General features: G+C 37.4%; 1 protein-coding gene across 1 annotated transcript in view; it reads left to right on the top strand.

Moving 5' to 3' along the window:
- DMD (dystrophin) overlaps positions 1-21,052 on the top strand; it is a 1,279,715-nt gene that overhangs the window by 696,241 nt on the left and 562,422 nt on the right. Inside the window, exon 26 of the mRNA XM_024760455.1 lies at positions 18,976-19,187. Coding sequence (XP_024616223.1) covers positions 18,976-19,187 — 212 coding nt within the window. The remainder of the gene's footprint in view (positions 1-18,975; positions 19,188-21,052) is intronic.

The following is a 21,052-nucleotide window of genomic DNA, read 5'->3' on the forward strand; positions in this document are numbered from 1 at the left end:
AAAAAAAAAAAAAAAAAAAAAGTCCAATGGTGTTACAAAGTGCATAACTGCCTGTCTTTACCCCTGTAATTAGGGGCTAGATACTTTGCCTAGTGTCTTGCGTCCATCATTTCCTTAATCTTCACAGATTGTTAATCTTCTTGTTATTATTATCCCCATTTTACAGAGAGTAAACTGAGTGTGAAAATAGCATTAAATTACTAATCTTTGCCATGTTCAAACTAACCTTAAATGTTAGACTGATATTATAAAATATTTTTACCTTAGTTATTGGGTCTGGGTCTGTCTTCCGTGAATTTAAAACTAAATGCTTGGCTGTTCCTGAATTCCAGTTTTGGGGGGACTTAGAAAGGAAACATATCTTCAAATTAGTTGTAGCAGCTAGGATTTAATCGTTTGCCTATAATTCCCCCCTGTTTTCACCTCTGTGTTCGCACAGCAACCACGTTCCTCCTCTCCTGTTCCTAAATAGATCAAATGCCTATTCGTACTAGCTGCGTTCGACTTCATAGTTAGTATATGCTTCTTCCTCTTCTTAATGGGTTTAAGCTGAGACTTCTCTTTGCAGAGCTTAACTACAGATAAGACTTCTACAGAACCATGTTTAAATTCCCTGTGGAAATAGGAGGAACACATCTTAATATTTCCTATAATTTGGGTTATTATTATTTTGACTTTCTCTGGTTCCTTATAAGTCTTTGAATGTAAAACATTGAGATATACTCACATTACTCAAGATATAGTTGTATCCTAACTTTATACACGAGTAGAACAATGATGATTTCTTTGTTTTCAGCTCCCTTCTTGATCATGCCTAGCCTTTTGTGGACTACTTTGGCCTCAGGGAACTGTCTGTTGTGATTACCATATCTTTTTCCTGATACTTAGAAATGGTTCAGAGTTTATTGTCTTAACCTCAGTTGGGAAAGTTTTCCTTACAGTTGACCACGGTTAAATATATGATACTTTTTACCCATTCAAATGACCTCAAAAGATTTACCAGTAATTTAACTCTTTAAGCTCAGTATTTTCTACCTGGAATCATTGAGACCCACATTGAGACCCTCAGAGTGCCCCCACTAGCAGATTACCAATGTTTGCTGAGATTATTGTCCATTTTGATGACTATAGTCAGTTTTGCAATTGAGGAACTTGAAGTTGTGCCGAAGCAACTTTTGCAAATTACGATACCTATTTCATCACAAATCCAGGGCTATAACCCATTATTAACTGCTGGTCAAGGTTTCTTTCTAAAACTTAGTCACAGTAACTTCTAATTCTCAGACTGTAACTTGAGTGCAGAAATTGGAACAGAGTTGTTCTTTGTTTTGTAGCAATATATATTCAAAAAGGCAAACATCTTATTTTTGTAGATAACATTTTTCCCTAGAAGAGATGTTGAGGGAATTAATATCAGTCAAGGTTGTGTATCGATAATCAAACATAGCTAGCTTAAAAACTTGAAGTGAAAGATTGGTTAGTACTCAATCAACTGAACTGTTTCTTTCTCTGCAGTATTGTGGTTCTTGACATGATTGCTTAGTTTCCAATGTGACACTTATGGAGATCCATAAATCAGGACACATGCTGAGTCCCAGTCTATCATCCTGAGTCCTAGCATTCGTTATTTATTCCTTTCATTATCCAGCATCTACTTACTGCACAAACCAGTTGAGAAGCTTATCATGTTGGACCTCTGAAAGAAGAAGTACACACATTTGGGTAGCTCTTCAATTACCAACATGCACAGATTATCTGAGTTTATAAGCATATATTTTATTATTATTTCACTTTTAAATGTCAGATGAATCTGGTATAAATATAAATCTACAGAATGGGACACAGTACACTGCCATAATATATCTTTGGTCTATCAGTAATATCCTGGATGGAGTGTTGCAAGAGTCGTGAAATCCCGTAGTTGGAATTGTTTCATTCCTTGACAAAACGATATAGATAAAAAACTTGTAAATTTTTCTTTTCTATGTATTCTGCAGGGTCTACTCTTAGGATAGCTATATCAATCAATTACACTGCCTTTTTTTTTGTTTTTTTTTCTGGCTGTGCCGCACGGTTTGTGGGATCTTAGTTCCCCAATCAGGGATTGAACCTAGGCCCTCAGCAGTGAAAGCGCAGAGCCCTAACCACTAGACCGCAATTCCCTACACTGCTTTTTTAAAATTGCATAACTCATAGCTGCTTCGTCAGTCTCTATGTGCTGATTTGTTTCTGTGAGTCTAGTCTGATTCACTGTCCAATGAGTATTTCTCAAATGTTCTTTATCACACAAATCTAAGCCCTCAATTTTAATGTCCTTAGCAAAAACCATTGCACCTCTTATTATCGTTCATATCTGCCCAAGTGATACGTATTTCACACGTTGCAACCCTTTTAGAAAAGATTAATTCTCCAAAGTTGTATGTAAAGTACATTTTACAAGTTGAAAATAGATTATTAAATTTTTATTGAAGTACAATATACGTAAGGAAAAGTGCATATAACATAAATGTCTAGCTTGGTGAATGTGCACAAACTGATTGCAAGTGTGTAAACAGCACTCATATCAAGAAAAAGAATATTACCGGAACCTCAAAAGTCCCTGCCATGTCTCTTGCAGTGACTACCGGTCCAACAAAGGTAACAGCTATCTCGACTTCTATAGTCATCTTACTTTTTCCTGATTTTATACATTTTATAAATAGAATAATACAGTATGTCCTTGGTTTTGGCTGGTTTCTTTGCCTCAACCTTATGTTTGTGAGGTTAATACATATCATTGAATATAGATGTAGATATTTAATTCTCGTTGCTGGATAGTATTCTGTTGATAAACTTGCCGCAATGTAGTTGTCCATTCCATTTTATAGTAGATGGGAATTTCGGTAGTTTCAAATTTGGGTAATCTTCTAATTTAGTACATGTCTTTTGGTGAATATAAGTATGCATTTCTCTGGGCTATATACCTGGGAGTGGAATGCAAGTCAAATAATATTTTAAATATCTTTGACAAGTTGATTAGAGAAATCTATGGTGTATCCTTTTGTAAAGAAAATAATCTGTCTGTAATTTCTACTCTGCAAAATGGATTCTCACATGTGGTTAGTTATTTCACAAGGGGCGATACATCTGCTGTCTTTCTAGTATTCATCGAATTGTACTTATGTTAATAACAACATGATAGTTTATTGTTGTTATTATCCTCTGGAGCTCAGGATGTTTCAAATATTGAAAATGCCCATAAAAATATCATCCAATATACACATGTACTTTTCTGTGTTACTCAGTCTAAAATTTAATTAAAAAGACAGACTGAGGCAAAAAGACATGCCAACAGATTCTCTCTGACCTACAGTTTATTTTAAGAATGTTAGAGGTCACTGATTAGTTTTGGCTTACAGGATTCCTCCCCCCCCCCCACATTTATTTTTAATTTATGGATTTTTTTTTTTCTTTTTGCTGTACGCGGGCCTCTCACTGTTGTGACCTCTCCTGTTGCGGAGCACAGGCTCCGGACACGCAGGTTCAGTGGCCATGGCTCGTGGGCCCAGCCGTTCCACGGCACGTGGGATCTTCCCGGACCGGGGCACGAACCCGTGTCCCCTGCATCGGAAGGCAAACTCTCAACCACTGTGCCACCAGGGAAGCCCCCAACTGAATCATTTAGACAAGCGGTATAGCAGGTTAAGGGCTAGAGGCAGTGGGTTTATGAGACAGAAAAAACATTGTGAGCAATTCTCGTATCAGACAAAATAGACTTTAAAATAAAGACTGTTACAAGAGACAAAGAAGGACACCACATAATGATCAAGGGATCAATCCAAGAAGAAGATATAACAATTGTATATATTTATACACCCAGTACAGGAGCACCTCAATACTTAAGGCAAATGCTAACAACCATAAAAGGGGAAATCAACAGTAACAAAATCATAGAAGGGGACTTTAACACCCCACTTTCACCAATGGACCGATCATCCAACATGAAAATAAGTAAGCAAACACAAGCTTTAAATGACACATTGAATGAGATGGACTTAATTGATATTTATAGGACATTCCATCCATAAACAACAGAATACACTTCTCAAGTGCTCATGGAACATTCTCCAGGATAGATCATATCTTGGGTCACAAATCAAGCCTTGGTAATTTTAAGAAAATTGGAATTGTATCAGGTATCTTTTGTGACCACAGTGCTATCAGACTACATATCAATTACAGGAAAAAAACTGTAAAAAATACAAACACATGGAGGCTAAACAATACACTACTAAATAACCGAGAGATCACTGAAGAAATCAAAGAGGAAATCAAAAAATACCTAGAAGCAAATGACAATGAAAGTACGGCGACCCAAAACCTATGGGATGCAGCAAAAGCAATTCTGAGAGGCAAGTTCAGGCAATAAAATCTTACCTCAAGAAACAAGAAATATCTCAAATAAACAACCTAACCTTACACTTAAAGCAGTTAGAGAAAGAAGAACAACAACGCTAAATTTAGCAGAAGGAAAGAAATCTTAAAGATCAGATCAGAAATAAATGGAAAAGAAATGAAGGAAATGATAGCAAAGATCAATAAAACTAAAAGCTGGTTCTTTGAGACGATAAACAAGAATGAAAAATCATTAGACTCATCAAGAAAAAAAGGGAGAAGACTAAAATCAGTAGAATTACAAATGAAAAAGAAGTAACACCTGACACTGCAGAAATACAAAGGATCATGACAGATTACCACAAGGAACTCTATGCCAATAAAATGGACAACCTGAAGAAATGGAAAAATTCTTAGAAAAGCACAACCTTCTGAGACTGAACCAGGAAGAAATGGGAAATATAACCAGACCAGTCACAAGCACTGAAGTTGAAACTGTGATTAAAAATCTTCCAACAAACAAAAGCCCAGGACCAGATGGCTTCACAGGCGAATTCTATAAAACATTTAGAGAAGAGCTAAGAGCTAACACCTGTCCTTCTCAAACTCTTCCAAAGTATAGCAGAGGGAGGAACACTCCCAAACTCATTCTATGAGGCCACCATCACCCTGATACTGAAACCAGACAAAGATGTCACGAAAAAAGAAAACTACTGGCCAGTATCACTGATGAGCATAGATGCAAAAGCCCTCAACAAAATACTAGCAAACAGAATCCAACAGCACATTAAAAGGATCATACACCATGATCAAGTGGGGTTTATCCCAGGAATGCAAGGATTTTTCAATATATGCAAATAGATCAGTGTGATACACCATATTAAATTGAAGGATAAAAACCATATGGTCATCTCAATAGTTGCAGAAAAACTTTCGACAAAATTCAACACCAAAACTAAAAGCTGGTTCTTTGAGACGATAAACAAGAATGAAAAATCATTAGACTCATCAAGAAAAAAAGGGAGAAGACTAAAATCAGTAGAATTACAAATGAAAAAGAAGTAACACCTGACACTGCAGAAATACAAAGGATCATGACAGATTACCACAAGGAACTCTATGCCAATAAAATGGACAACCTGAAGAAATGGAAAAATTCTTAGAAAAGCACAACCTTCTGAGACTGAACCAGGAAGAAATGGGAAATATAACCAGACCAGTCACAAGCACTGAAGTTGAAACTGTGATTAAAAATCTTCCAACAAACAAAAGCCCAGGACCAGATGGCTTCACAGGCGAATTCTATAAAACATTTAGAGAAGAGCTAAGAGCTAACACCTGTCCTTCTCAAACTCTTCCAAAGTATAGCAGAGGGAGGAACACTCCCAAACTCATTCTATGAGGCCACCATCACCCTGATACTGAAACCAGACAAAGATGTCACGAAAAAAGAAAACTACTGGCCAGTATCACTGATGAGCATAGATGCAAAAGCCCTCAACAAAATACTAGCAAACAGAATCCAACAGCACATTAAAAGGATCATACACCATGATCAAGTGGGGTTTATCCCAGGAATGCAAGGATTTTTCAATATATGCAAATAGATCAGTGTGATACACCATATTAAATTGAAGGATAAAAACCATATGGTCATCTCAATAGTTGCAGAAAAACTTTCGACAAAATTCAACACCGATTTATGATAAAAATCCTCCAGAAAGTAGGCATAGAGGGAACTTACCTCAATATAATATAGGCCATATATGACAAACCCACAGCCAACATCGTTCTCAATGGTGAAACACTGAAACCATTTCCACTAAGATGAGGAACAAGACAAGGGTGTCCACACTCACCACTGTTATTCAACATAGTTTTGAAAGTTTTAGTGACAGCAATCAGAGAAGAAAAAGAAATAAAAGGAATCCAAATTGGAAAAGAAGAAATAAAGCTGTCACTGTTTGCAGTTGGTATGATGCTATACATAGAGATTCCTAAAAATGCTACCAGAAAACTACTAGAGCTAATCAATGAATTTGGTAGAGTAGCAGGATACAAAATTAATGAACAGAAATCTCTTGAATTCCTGTACACTAATGATGAAAAATCTGAAAGAGAAATTAAGGAAACACTCCCATTTACAATTGCAACAAAAAGAATAAAATACCTAGGAATAAACCTACCTAAGGAGACAAAAGACCTTTATGCAGAAAACTGTAAGACACTGATGAAAGAAATTAAAGATGGTACAAACAGATGGAGAGATAGACCATGTTCTTGGATTGGAAGAATCAACATTGTGAAAATAACTATACTACCCAAAGCAATCTACAGATTCAGTGCAATCCCCTTTAAACTACCAATGGCATTTTTCACAGAACTAGAAGACAAAATTTCACAATTTGCATGGAAACACAAAAGACCCCGAATAGCCAAAGCAATCTTGAGAAAGAGAAATGGAGCTGAAGGAATCAGGCTCCATGACTTCAGACTATACTACAAAGCTACAGTAACTGAGATAGTATGGTACTGACACAAAAACAGAAATGTAGATCAGTGGAACATGTTAGAAAGCCCAGAGATAAACCTACACACATATAGTCACCTTATCTTTGATAAAGGAGGGAAGAATATACAATGGAGAAAAGACAGCCCTTCAATAAGTGGTGCTGAGACAACTGTACAACTACATGTAAAAGAATGAAATTAGAACACTCCCTAACACTATACACAGAAATAAACTCAAAATGGGTTAAAGACCTAAATGTAAGGCCAGACACTATAAAACTCTTAGAGGAAAATACAGGCAGAACAGTCTGTGACATACATCACAGCAAGATCCTTTTTGACCCACCTCGTAGAGAAATGGAAATAAAAACAAAAATAAACAAATGGGGCCTAATGAAATTTAATAGCTTTTGCACAGCAAAGGAGACCACAAACAAGACGAAAAGACCACCCACAGAGTGGGAGAAAATATCTGCAAATGAAGCAACTGACAAAAGATTAATCTTCAAAATATACAAGAAGCTCATGCAGCTCAATATCAAAAAAATAAACAACCCAATCCAAAAATGGGCAGAAGATCTAGATAGACATTCTCCAAAGAAGATATACAGATTGGCAACAAACACATGAAAGAATGCCCAACATCACTAATTATTAGAGAAATGCAAATCAAAACTACAATGAGGTATCACCTCACACCAATCAGAATGGGCAACATCAAAAAGTCTACAAACAATAAATGCTGGAGAGGGTGTGGAGAAAAGGGAACCCTCTTGCACTGTTGGTGGGAATGTAAACTGACACAGCCACTATGGAGAACAGTATGGAGACTCCTTAGAAAACTAAAAATAGAACTACCGTATGACCCAGCAATCCCATTACTGGGTGTATACCCTGAGAAATCCATAATTCAAAAAGAGTCATGTACCACAACGTTCATTGCAGCTCTATTTACAGTAGCCAGGACATGGAAGCAACCTAAGGGTCCATCGACAGATGAATGGATTAAGAAGATGTGGCACATATATACAGTGGAATATTGCTCAGCCATAAAGAGAAATGAAATTGAGTTATTTGTAGTGAGGTCGATGGATGTAGCGTCAATCATACAGAGTGAAGTAAGTCAGAAAGAGAAAAACAAACACTGTATGCTAACACATATATATGGAATCTAAAAAAAAAAAGGTTTTGGAGAACTTAGGGGCAGGAGAGGAATAAAGACACAGATTTAGAAAATAGACTTGAGGACACGGGTGGTGGGGGGAGTGTGAGCTAGGACGAAGTGAGAGAGTGGCATGGATATATATGCAGTACCAAATGTAAAATAGATAGCTAGTGGGAAGCAGTCACGTAGCACAGGGAGATCAGCTCATTGCTTTGTGACCACCTAGGGGGGTGGAATAGGGAGGGTGGGAGGGAGACACAAGAGGCAGGGTATATGGGTATATATGTGTACATTATAGCTGATTCACTTTGTTATACAGCAGAAAGTAACACAACATTGTAAAGCAATTATACTCCAATAAAGATGTTTTAAAAAAGATTAAAAAATTAAAATGTTGGGCTTCCCTGGTGGCGCAGTGGTTGAGAGTCCACCTGCCGATGCAGGGGACATGCGTTCGTACCCCAGTCCCAGAACATCCCACGTGCTGCGGAGCGGCTAGGCCCGTGAGCCATGGCTGCTGAGCCTGCGCATCCAGAGCCTGTGCTCCGCAACGGGAGAGGCCACAACAGTGAGAGGCCCGCGTACTGCAAAAAAAAATTTTTTTTAATAAAATGTCAAAGAAAAAAAAAGAGGGAAATGTGAAAGACTTAATCCAGTGTTCAAATTATATAGACCTGAAATGCAATAAAGAGACAATTATTGCTTTTAGAGAAGAAAGACTCAAGGTCCTGGCTAGGGGTTAACTTTGAAAGTAGTATTTTTACATCTTTCTAAAAAGGAAACATGGATATTTGAAACAGTATACATGGACAATTCGTTTAGCAGTTATCAAAAGTATACCAAGTGCCAAGCACTGAGCTGTGCCCTGAGAAATTTTTTAAATGAGTAAAATTCTAACTTAAACTAGGTTCCCCCAGAAGCTGACCTTGAAACAATGATTTAAGTAATGGTGATTTACTTGTGTGGTGGTCCCTGGAAGTACCAGTAGGGGAGTAGGACAGTGAAATGTGTAAAGGAAAGAAGCCAATAATTGAGCCAGTTACTGAGCAGGTTATTGCTGTGGGCAGCTAGAGGGCAGCCCCAATGAATGAAGTGTAGGAGATAGTGAAAAATGCACCTGACAGTTGTCACCAACAAGGGGCAATTATCTCCCCGCTGTCATCCATCATTGGCTGATTGACTTGTCAGTTCTCTACAGTAAGATTTCTACCAGTGTTTAGCTGTATGGTCTTCAGGAAGTTTCTTGTGGTCAAAGCCAGTGGATACTTTCGGCATGGGCTTTGGGAAATCTGACTGCTTGGGTCTAAGTGTTGGCTCTTCCACTCCCTGTCTGTATGACCTTAGGCCAGTTCTTTAACATGGTCCCTATTTCTTCATCTGTTAAATGAGGAGAACAGCAACAACAATAACAACACGAGCAATTATACCCACCTCGTAAGATTTTCATGATGATTAACTGAGTTAATACAGGTAAAGAGCTTAAAAAAGTGCCTTGAGCAGAGTGGGTATTCAAATAATGTTTTATTATGATTTTTATTAGCTCTTGTGACATCTGTGGTTTTAAAATGTTAACCACACTTGTGTTTGTGAAATTTTCTCTTATCCACATTTCTATGGAAGGGCACTTTCCAAATGATCCTCCTGCCTCTCTAGCCATTCATCCATGTTATTGACTATTGACGCTGTATTTTGTGTTTATGTGTTATATTTTTCAGGACTCCATCTTTAACCCTCTTTTGCTCAATCTATACCCCATACCAATGAGAATGTGTTCCTCTTAATGGCTTCAGTTTTTACTTCTCTCCAGTGATTTCTAATCTTGGATTTCTCTGTCTTCCAAAATATGCAGCTATGCCATAGCACCTTCAGTCCAGCTGACTAAAATGATAGTCCTATGTGAAAGATCCTCAAAACTTTTCACTGAATAGGTGTAGGATTGAACTCATTATCTTTTCCCTAGAACTGTTGATCTTTATTCCTCGAGTAGATGGTAAATAACACTTCCATCTAACAGGTACCAACCAACCAGAAGCCAGGGAATCTGTCTTAGACTCCTTTGTTTCCCCAGTGCTTGGCCTAATGCCTGGTATCCAGTAGCTGGTAAATAAAATGGTAACTGGCAGGATGGATAGACAGGTGTGAATGGAGGGGTAGCTAGATTGTTGAGTGAGTCTATAACTATAAATCTATTTCTTTAAGTATTATCTCATGATCAAGTACAGTTGAAGGTCAAGGATGAGAAAGGACATCTTTAGTGGGGCGCACACCCAGTAAACCATTTTCTCTTGCTAAATTGTACACACATGACCCCTTTGGGATGAAAACCTCCATTGCTGTGATTGAACAGGCATTCAAATGGTATGTTTGTCTGAAATAATGTTATAGGCTATAAAAGTTTCCTCCTTTTTCCACAATTAAGAAATATCTACCCACATGATAGGAGAAACTACTTTCTCATATCAAGTGATGGCCTAAAAATATAGATTATGTCTACCCTATTGAAATGAATTTAGGATGTAGAAAATATTCACTGGCATGAATGCAAATGGCTTACCATGTTTTTGTCAAAAATACTAGGCGTTCTAAACATTTTGATAGCATGGTAAAATGTCACTAATTAAGGCTGATTAAGGCAAATTGTAATTATCGGCTTTTAGAGGAAAGTCAATTTCATTATTTGCAAATACATGTAATACGTATATAACAATAGGCCAAGGAAAACAAGAGGTGCCAGCTATGCATAATTAAGTAGCCTGCTGTGATAAGTTGGAAAATGGTTTGTAATTGTGTTATTAGTTGTTTCTATGATTGATAAGAAAATATTCCAGAACACTTAAAGACTCTTTTACTAATATTTTAAATAGCTTTTTTTATAATAGCATTTACACTAGTAGTTTTGTAAACTAAAGATTAAACAGACTAATAATTGTAGATCTCAACTATAATAAGTGCTATACTACCCAGTGGGTGAACAACAGCAGTGCAACAAGAAAAAACAAATGATGCTCAAAGATTATAAGGAGTTATTGACATTTAAACAGGTTGACATGTTAACCAAAGTTGGAAGGTGATATGTTGACTGGGTTTGCAATGCATAGCAAGCACGCAAACCAAAATGAAACTGATAAAAACAGTACCTGTAATGAATGTCACTTACCTGGTTTTACCTATTCTAGGTACCACAATCTTTAATTCATGTCACAATCAGTAGTCTTGTAAGGTCTGTTTAGTACTGATGGTTATTTACAAAATATCTCAGGTACTTCTTTAACTCATAACTTCTTATAACTTTAGGGAGGCAACAGCAGGTTTAATTAAGAAAGACTAAGCTTATGTCATGAAATGAGAAGCATGGGGGCTTCCCTGGTGGCGCAGTAGTTGAGAGTCTGCCTGCCGATGCAGAGGGCGCGGGATCGTGTCCCGCTCCAGGAAGATCCCACATGCCGCGGAGCGGCTGGGCCCGTGGGCCATGGCCGCTGAGCCTGCGCGTCCGGAGCCTGTGCTCTGCGATGGGAGAGGCCGCAGCGGTGAGAGGCCTGTGTACTGCAAAAAACAAAACAAAACAAAAAAAATAAAATAAATAAAAAGAAGCGCAAGACTGTGCCATATACGTTTTATTTGTCTATTGCCCTTCTCTACCTCGCTCTCTACTCTGGGTGGTTGATCCGTGTCATCATTGGTCTCCCATGCCCTCTGGCTTCCAATTGGTTTAGCCACTGGGGAGCCCTGGTAGGAAATTGAAGAGAGAGGGCAGAGAGGTCAGAGTATTTATTCTTCTAGTTCCCTACCCGTGAATTTGCTTCAGGCTGACTCTGTCCCTTGATAAAAGGTTACTGCTCTTCTCAAGGTGGTTTCTCCTCATGATTCTCAGCTTCTGGCCACTTCTCCCTCCCCTGATTTCTTGGGCCTAGATGTACTAACAGCTCCACTGCTGCAAGGCCTAGTTTCTTATATTAAATTTGGTGATTTTCCTACACTCTGATTATGTTATAATTTGTTCCTTTGTCAATAAATCCCTCAGATTATCCAGGCCAGATCACAGAGGAATATGTATATCAAGCTAAGATATTCCAGAGGACTGTGGGGAGACATTGAAGGGTTTAAATGAGAGAGTGGGGTGATCAGATTTATATTAGTTACTACTATGTCTACAGTGTAGACATTACGTTGGAAAGTGGAGACTTGAGGCAGAGGAACTATGTACAGTCTATTGCAAACATGTAGACAGAAAATGTTGGAGCTTTGCCATGGAAACGTGTGGAAAGAAGAAAGGAGTTCTGTATGAGAAAACTTTGTAACCAATTATATATGGTGTTTGGTGAGGCTTAGGGAAAATTCTAGAATGTCTGTCAGATTTCCTGCTTAAGGAGTAAAGTAAGTGGTGGTTTTATTACCTGTTTTCTATGGCATTATTTCCATTTTATGAAATCAGCTTAAAATGAAGATCATGTGGTCCTCAAAGAAAAGAAAAAGCAATCTTGTTATGTTTATTTTTAATATTCTAAAATAAAGTATTCCAGAGAAAAATCTATAGGGAATCTCCATCTTTGACTCACAATGATACCAGAAAATAGCCTCGATGTAAGCCTGTCCTACTTACAGAATATAACTGTCATTGTTACAAGAAGTTTCCAATGTGCCTATCTGGTCTTGGATTGCCGCAGAAAAAAAGTTTTGAGAGCAAGTGGTTTATTTGGGAGTTGAGAGAAATATCAATAGGGGAATGAGAAAGTGAGACAGGTAAGGGAAGACAGCCAGTAAAGGATGGTACATAATCAAGCAGGTTACCACTATGACCCACTAGAGCTTTATCCCACTGGGAGAACTCTGGAACCCTTATAAATCACATACCTCACAGATATCTCCCATAGCAAAAGTGTGCTAGAATATGCATACCCTAATGACTACCATCAGTCATTGGTTACAGGCTGTTCCTGGGAGGTAAGGTGGTGGGAGACTGGGCAAGGGAGCCTCAATTCCTTAGTGTATCTAGCCTACCACTTAGATGGCAAAGCAAACTTTATGACAACACAAAGCCTACAAGGAATGAAATGTCAGTGATGGTATTGGAGGTCAGGCTGTTGGGCAATGAAGTGATAAGGGCGAGGGGATGTGGGCATTCTGCTATAGGAGCTTTTGGAAAGATTACTCATATTTGGCTCTAAAGATTAAGAAAAGACACAGTTAGAGAGGGCAGACAGCAGAAGCAAGAAGAACTACAATCCTGCAGCCTGTGGAACAAAAAATAGATTCATAGAAAGATAGACAAGAAGAAAAGGCAGCGGGCTATGTACCAGATGAAGGAACAAGATAAAACCCCAGAAAAACAATTAAATGAAGTGGAGACAGGCAACCTTCCAGAAAAAGAATTCAGAATAATGATAGTGAAGATGATCCAGGACTTCAGAAAAAGAATGGAGGCAAAGATCGAGAAGATGCAAGAAATGTTTAACAAACACCTAGAACAATTAAAGAACGAACACCTAGAAGAATGAAAGAACAAACAAACTGAGATGAACAATACAATAACTGAAATGAAAAATACACTAGAAAGAATCAATAGCAGAATAACTGAGGCAGAAGAATGGGTAAGTGACCTGGAAGACAGAATGGTGGAATTTACTGCCATGGAACAGAATAAAGAAAAAAGAATGAAAAGAAACAAAGACAGCCTAAGAAACCTCTGGGACAACATTAAACGCAACAACACTCACATTATAGGGGTCCCAGAAGGAGAAGAGAGAGAGAAAGGACCTGAGAAAATATTTGAAGAGATTACAGTTGAAAACTTCCCTAACATGGAAAAGGAAATAGCCACCCAAGTCAAGTCCAGGAAGCGCAGAGAGTCCCATACAGGATAAACCCAAGGAGAAACGCACCGAGACACATAGTAATCAAATTGACAGAAATTAAAGACAAAGAAAAATAATTGAAAGCAACAAGGGAAAAACAACAAATAACATACAAGGGAACTCCCATAAGGTTAACAGCTGATTTCTCAGCAGAAGCTCTACAAGCCAGAAGGGAGTGGCATGATACGTTAAAAGTGATGAAAGGGAAGAACCTACAACCAAGATTACTCTCCCCAGCATGGATCTCATTCACCTTCAGTGGAGAAATCAAAAGCTTTACAGACAAGCAAAAGCTAAGAGAATTCAGCACCACCAAACCAGCTCTACAACAAATGCTACAGGAATTTCTCTAAGTGGGAAACACGAGAAGAAAAGGACCTACAAAAACAAACCCAAAACAATTGAAAAAATGGTAATAGGAACATACATATGGATAATTACCTTAAACGTGAATGGATTAAATGCTCCAACCAAAAGACACAGGATTGCTGAATGGATACAAAAACCAAGATCCATATATATGCTGTCTACAAGAGACCCACTTCAGACCTAGGGACACATACAGACTGAAAATGATGGGTTGGAAGAAGATACTCCCCACAGATGGAAATCAAAAGAAAGGTGGAGTAGCAATACTCATATCAGATAAAATAGACTTTAAAATAAAGAATGTTATAAGAGACAAGGAAGGTCACTACATAATGATCAAGGGATCAATCCAAGAAGAAGATATAACAATTATAAATATATATGCACCCAACATAGGAGCACCTCAATACATAAGGTAACTGCTAACAGCTCTAAAAGAGGAAATCGACAGTAACACGATAATAGTGGGGGACTTTAACACCTCACTTACACCAATGGACAGATCATCCAAAATGAATATAATTAAGGAAACAGATGCTTTAAATGACACAATAGACCAGATAGATTTAATTGATATTTATAGGACATTCCATCCCAAAACAGCAGATTACACTTTCTTCTCAAGTGCACATGGAACATTCTCCAAGATAGAGCACATCTTGGGTCACAAATCAAGCCACAGTAAATTTAAGAAAATTGAAATTATATCGAGCGTCTTTTCTGACCACAGAGCTGTGAGAGTAGAAATGAATTACTGGGAAAAAAACGTAAAAAACACAAACACATGGAGGCTAAACAATATGTTACTGAATAACCAAGAGATCACTGAAGAAACCAAAGAGGAAATCAAAAAATACCAAGAGACAAATGACAACGAAAACACGATGATCCGAAACCTATAGGATGCAGCAAAAGCAGTTCTGAGAGGGAAGTTTATAGCAATATAAGCCTACCTCAAGAAACAAGAAAAATCTCAAGTAAACAATCTAACCTTACACCTAAAGGAACTAGAGAAAGAAGAACAAACAAAATCTGAAGTTAGTAGAAGGAAAGAAATCATAAAGATCACAACAGAAATAAATGAAATAGAAACAAAGAAAACAGGAGCAAAATTCAATAAAACTAAAAGCAGGTTCTTTGCCAAGATAACCAAAACAGATAAAACATTACCCAGACTCATCAAGAAAAAGAGGGAGAGGACTCAAATCAATAAAAAGTAATGAAAAAGGAGAAGTTACAACAGACACCACAGAAATACAAAGCATCCTAAGAGATTATTATAAGCAACTCCATGCCAATATAATGGACAACCTGGAAGAAATGGACAAATTCTTAGAAAGGTATATAGCCTTCCAAGACTGAACCATGAAGAAATAGAAAATATGAACAGACCAATCACAAGTAATGAAATTGAAACTGTGATTAAAAATCTTCCAACAAACAAAAGTCCAGCACCAGATGGCTTCACAGGTGAATTCTGTCAAACATTTAGAGAAGAGCTAACACCCATCCTTCTCAAACTCTTCCAAAGAATTGCAGAGGGAGGAATACTCCCAAACTCATTCTGTGAGGCCACCATCACCCTGATACCAAAACCAGACAAGATACTACAAAAAAGAAAATTACAGACCAATATCACTCCTGAATATAGTTGTGAAAATCCTCAAGAAATTATTAGCAAACAGAATCCAACAACACATTAAAAGGATTATACACCATGAACAAGTGGGATTTATCCCAGGGATGCAAGGATTCTTCAATATATGCAAATCAATCAATGTGAAACACCATATTAACAGATTGAAGAATAAACACCATATCATCATCTCAATAGATGCAGAAAAAGCTTCTGACAAAGTTCAAGACCCATTTATGATAAAAACTCTCCAGAAAGTGGGCATAAAACAAACCTACTTCAACATAATAAAAGCCATATATGACAAACCCACAGCAAACATCATTCTCAATGGTGAAAACCTGAAAACATTTCCTCTAAGATCAGGAACAACACAAGAATGTCCACTCTCGCCACTGTTATTCAACATAATTTTGGAAGTGCTAGCCAGAGCAATCAGAGAAGGAAAAGAAATAAAAGGAATACAAATTGGAAAAGAAGAAGTAAAACTGTCAGTATTTGCAGATGACATGATAATATACATAGAAAATCATAAAGATGCCACCAGAAAACTACTAGAGCTAATCAATGAATTTGGTAAAGTTGCAGGATACAAAATTAATGCACAGATATCTCTTGCATTCCTATACAATAATTATGAAAATTCTGAAAGAGAAATTAAGAAAACACTACCATTTACCATTGCAACAAAAAGAATAAAATATCTAGGAATAAACCTACCTAGGGAGACAAAAGCCCTGTATGCAGAAAACTATAAGACACTGATGAAAGAAATTAAAGATGATACCAACAGATGGAGAGATATACCATGTTCTGGGATTGGAATTATCAATATTGTGAAAATGACTATACTACCGAAAGCAATGTACAGATTCAATGCAATCCCTATCAGAATACCAATGGCATTTTTTACAGAACTAGAACAAAAAATCTTAAAATTTGTATGGAGACACAAAAGACCCCAAAGAACCAAAACAGTCTTGAGGGGAAAAACCAGAGTTGGAGGAATCAGACTGCCTGACTTAAGGCTATACTACAAAGCTACAGTAATCAAGACACTATGGTACTGGCACAGAAACAGAAATATAGATCAATAGAACAGGATAGAAAGCCCAGAGATAACCCCACATGCCTATGGTCATCTAATCTATGACAAAGGAGGCAAGAATATACAATGGATAAAAGACAGCCTCTTCAATAAGTGGTGCTGGCAAAACTGGACAGCTACATGTCAAAGAATGAAAGTAGAACACTCCCTAACACCATACACAAAAATAAACTCAAAAGGCATTAGAAACCTAAATGTAAGACCAGGCACTATAATACTCTTAGAGGAAAACATAGGAAGAACACTCTTTGACCTAAATCACAGCAAGATCTTTTTTGATCCACCTCCTAGAGTAACGGAAATAAAAACAAAAATAAACAAATGGGACCTAATGAAACTGAAGAGCTTTTGCAAAGCAAAGGAAAGTACAAACAAGACGAAAGGACAACCCTCAGAATGGGAGAAAATATTTGCAAATGAATCAGCAGACAAAGGATTAATTTCCAAAATATACAAACAGCTCATGCAGCTCAATATTAAAAAAACAACCCAATCCAAAAATGGGCAGAAGACCTAAGTAGACATTTCTCCAAAGAAGACATACAGATGGCTAAGAAGCACATGAAAAGCTGCTCAACATCACCAGTTAGAAGGGGCATCATCAGAAAATCTAGAAACAGCAAATGCTGGAGAGGGTGTGGAGAAAAGGGAACCCTCCTGGCACTGTTGGTGGGAATGTAAATTGGTACAGCCACTATGGAGAACAGTATGGAGGTTCCTTAAAAAGTAAAAATAGAACTACCATATGACCCAGCAATCCCACTACTGTGTATATACCCAGAAAAAAACGTAGTTCAAGAAGACACATGCACCTCAATGTTCATTTCAGCACTATTTACAATAGCCAAGTTATGGAAGCAACCTAAATGCCCATCAGCAGACGAGTGGATAAAGGAGATGTGGTACATGTATACAATGGAATATTACTCAGCCATGGAAAGGAATGAAACTGGGTCATTTGTAGAGACGTGGATGGTTCTAGAGACTGTCATACAGAGTGAAGTAAGTCAGAAAGAGAAAAACAAATATCGTATATTAACGCATATATGTGGAACCTAGAAAAATGGTACAGTTGAACTGGTTTGCCGGGCAGCAATAGAGACACAGATGTAGAGAACAAACATATGGACACCAAGCGGGGAAAGTGGTGGGGAGGGGAGTGGTGGTGGTGTGATGAATTGGGAGATTGGGATTGACATATATACACTAATATATATAAAACGCATAAGAACCTGCTCTATAAAAAAATAAACTTCGACAATTCAAAAAAAAAGAGTAGTTTGAAGATTGCAGGAACATCCTAGGTAAAAATGGAAATTAAGATGTGAACTACATCACTAGGAAGAGCATGAAAAGATAGATTCAGGGGAACCTGTTTGTGTGGATGAAAAGGAGAAGAAGGCATATGATTTAGATATGTCCTACTTGGGGCTGAGTAAATGGTTATGACATTTGCAGTTAGGAAGTGAGAAAAATCAGGTTAGTCAACATGTTGGCACAGTGACTGAGGAAGAGAGAATAAGTAACAGGCTCTTTTTTTTTTAGAAAGAAAGAGTTCCTTTTCTATAGGTTCTGTTTTAGACATCTAGTGCTTGAGATGCTTTAGGGGATATTATGCGAAAAGGTCTTGCATTCAGTTATACGACTGTGTTAATGTACTATGTCGATGCATGTTTTATCCTGCTTTTAAAACTAAAAAAAAAAAAGGAATAGACACAGTTAAATTTTCACATGTACTATTGATGTTCTAGATCACCTTCAGGAAGTTGGTTTAACAAAAACTTACGTTTGCCTTTGAAAAAAGTAAGAAATTCCATTGTCCATCATCCTAGCTGTAACACAATGAGCAATTTCTTTTATAAGTAATATAAAATGTGAGATAATATTTGGATGTTAAATTTCAAATGTCTCCTCCAGAGTAACATTTACTCCCATGTATTCATTTTTCCTTCTTTTCCAGTTGAAAGAATTCAGAGTCAGTGGGATGAAGTACAGGAACACCTTCAGAACCGGAGGCAACAGTTGAATGAAATGTTAAAAGATTCAACACAATGGCTGGAAGCTAAGGAAGAAGCTCAGCAGGTCTTGGGGCAGGCCAGAGCCAAGCTTGAGTCATGGAAGGAGGGTCCCTACACAATGGATGCAATCCAAAGGAAAATCACAGAAACCAAGGTTAGTATCAAAGATATGTTCTTAAAATAAAATACACTGGATAAAATTATATCATGGATTAAAATCTACTGATTTTTAATGTTAATTTATGAAAAGAAAGCGAGCTGAAATGAACAGTAGTCTTTGCAGTCAAAGTAAAGTAGAGATTAGAGGGAAATAGATGGCTAATATCAATGTTAAAATTAATTTTGTTTAATAAATTAGATACAATGGTGTGGTTTTCACATTGCATCATCTTTTAAGATCACTTCAAAATTGTTGCACGTACTTCTGCAGTATCATGAAGTCAATCAGATGGACTTAATTCCTTCTTAGAAAAAGTAACAGGTCTACCGCTTCCTACTTTATTTGAGGGCACTGAATGGAGAAGGGAAGGGTGGATATGAGAATAAGGTAGGGATAAGGTGTACTCTCACTTTCTCCTCCCATTTTCTGACCTCCAGCCCAACTTCCCTTCTTTCTCTTCCTTTTCTTCTTCTTCCTCTCTCCTCCCCCCTCAAACTTCATCATATATTTGTCCACTTAATAATCTAGAACTTTTCAGGATAAATGAAACAGAAAAAGGAAAGGAAAGGAAATTTGTTTGACTATGTATTATCAAGCACCATGCGTGGTACTTCCTAAATATTGAATCCTTTCAAACCTCATATTTATAGGTCAGTTTGGAAAGACCTTAAATGCTAAACAATGGGTAGTCCTTAGAGGATTTTAAGCAGAGAAGTGGCATAGTGAAAACTTGATCACATTGATGAAAACACTCTATAGGGTTTTTTTCTGGTAGGAAAAGGCCTTCTGCTAAACGCGTCTTTGAATCTCAAATTGCCTATGTCATCTGAGAAAAAAGCCATATAGTTTTCTTGCATGGAATGGCTCCCATTTCTAAATTAATCATTGTTTAGACTGTGCTAAGCCACATAGCATATTTATTTACACTAGGTTTATTTGAAAAATAAACCCTGAAATCTCAGTAGCTGAATACAATGGTGATTAATTCCTTGGTTGTGTCATAGTTCAATAGAGGTCAAAGAACCCTTCTTGGGAGCTCTCTCCTAAATGGTGACTTGGGGGTCCAAACTTTTCTAATTTTATCAAACTATAATTTTAAAATCATGGCTGCCCAAAGTCAGCACAGAAGAGTAAGAGAGAATGTGGTCAAAACATGGGGTTTTATGGCCAGGCCTCGAGATTATGGACATCACTTCCACCCAAAACCCATTGACCAGAACTTGTTCCCAGCTTAATTTCAGGAAGAATAAATGGGAATAATGAACTAGTGAGCTTTTAGCCAGTCCTTGTCATAGCTAGTTTTCCAAAGGGTCTGAACAGCAATGAGGACAGGATTTTTATTATATGACAAGAATGTTAGAAAGCCACATAGGATTTTACAAACTTATCAGTACCTTTGTTGGAGGCAACATCTAGATGAATAAAAATTCTCTCTTTCACAAGATACTTTTTACCACTAAGATTTTCTCCCTTTGATGAGCATAGATGAATTAGGAATTTCTAATCATGGTTTTTCCAATTTTTCACTTGACTATGTGAAACATAGAATCCATGTGGTTATTCTTGAGGGTTCTGGTCTTATCCATCATGTACTCAGTATGTTATGCTATTTCTTTCTTCTCAAAAATTTAGGGTTCTGTGAATCTAGCGGATCACGGAACAAAGTGGTCAACTGGTCAGGAGGAATTACCGGGGAAAAATAATTTGGATTGGACCCTTGAGTTAGATGAGGGAAAGGAGAGATGAGAGGCATATAGAGACAGAGACAGAGTTGATCAGGGCAACAAGACTCTGAAATTTGGCAATTGAGAAATACTCTTTTTTTTTTTTTTTTTTTTTTTTTTTTTTTTTTGGGGGGA

The sequence above is a fragment of the Neophocaena asiaeorientalis genome, unplaced genomic scaffold (assembly GCF_003031525.2).
Source record: "Neophocaena asiaeorientalis asiaeorientalis breed wild unplaced genomic scaffold, Neophocaena_asiaeorientalis_V1.1 scaffold448, whole genome shotgun sequence".
NCBI lineage: Eukaryota > Metazoa > Chordata > Mammalia > Artiodactyla > Phocoenidae > Neophocaena > Neophocaena asiaeorientalis.